At 36.3% G+C, this 805-nt stretch overlaps 1 protein-coding gene across 1 annotated transcript in view; it reads left to right on the top strand.

Annotated features, from left to right (window-relative positions):
• Positions 1-805, top strand: part of LOC119594271 (zinc finger and BTB domain-containing protein 17-like) — a 12,631-nt gene that overhangs the window by 1,246 nt on the left and 10,580 nt on the right. Inside the window, exon 2 of the mRNA XM_037943335.1 lies at positions 211-362. Within this exon, the coding sequence (XP_037799263.1) occupies positions 211-362 (152 nt within the window). The remainder of the gene's footprint in view (positions 1-210; positions 363-805) is intronic.

Below are 805 nucleotides of genomic sequence, written 5' to 3'. Positions count from 1 at the left end.
GAAACTATGTTCTGGTATATCAACATGTGTCATGAAATAAACAAGAACTTGAGGCACAGCAACCTTTTTTCGTAAATTTGATTCTTGTTTATCTGGTTACACTAAAGAAATGAAGACGTTTAAGGTATACACTTTTGTATAAACAGGAGGAAAAACAAATACTTGAATAATATGGAATAAAACCTTCATGACGGTTTAAAATGTGTTTAGTCCTCTCCGTTGGGTCTTAACCCCTTGTCAGTGAAAATATTGAGCCAGCCTGGTGACACGTGCAAAGCGCAGTTACCCGTCGTGGCGCAGCTATCATACCAGGAAATTACTGCTTGTGATTCAAGTGCATCGGTTATAATCAGTGTAGAGTTGTAAGTATTGAAACACTCGCAAAACCGGGGGAAATATATTGGGATTCGAAAGCGACTTTTCTCTTGAGCGGCATTTTTTGTAAAAAGGGAGGAAGCGGTTGCACAATTGTAGAACTTAGGCCCACCAAAGTCTATTCACATGGGAGAAAGATATTATGTATTTATTATGAGTGACCCTCTGTTGATAAAAAGCAACTTAACCTGGTTAACGGACACGTGGTATCCGATATAAAAAGGGAAATAGTTGTTTTCTACGGATGACAAAACACCCATTTTCCAAAAGGGGATCAGTATATTGGGAACCAAAACGCAATATTCGATGAAATTGTAAATTCATTGTTTTAACGTAGCAGAAAGAATGGCAAGTTATTTTAATAGAAAGCAGACAATCCATGGGACTAGATAGTTAATAACTTATATAAATATATAAACACATAAAATAA

This window comes from Penaeus monodon, chromosome 33 (assembly GCF_015228065.2).
Source record: "Penaeus monodon isolate SGIC_2016 chromosome 33, NSTDA_Pmon_1, whole genome shotgun sequence".
Lineage (NCBI taxonomy): Eukaryota > Metazoa > Arthropoda > Malacostraca > Decapoda > Penaeidae > Penaeus > Penaeus monodon.
This window is presented reverse-complemented; position numbering and strand designations above follow the sequence as displayed.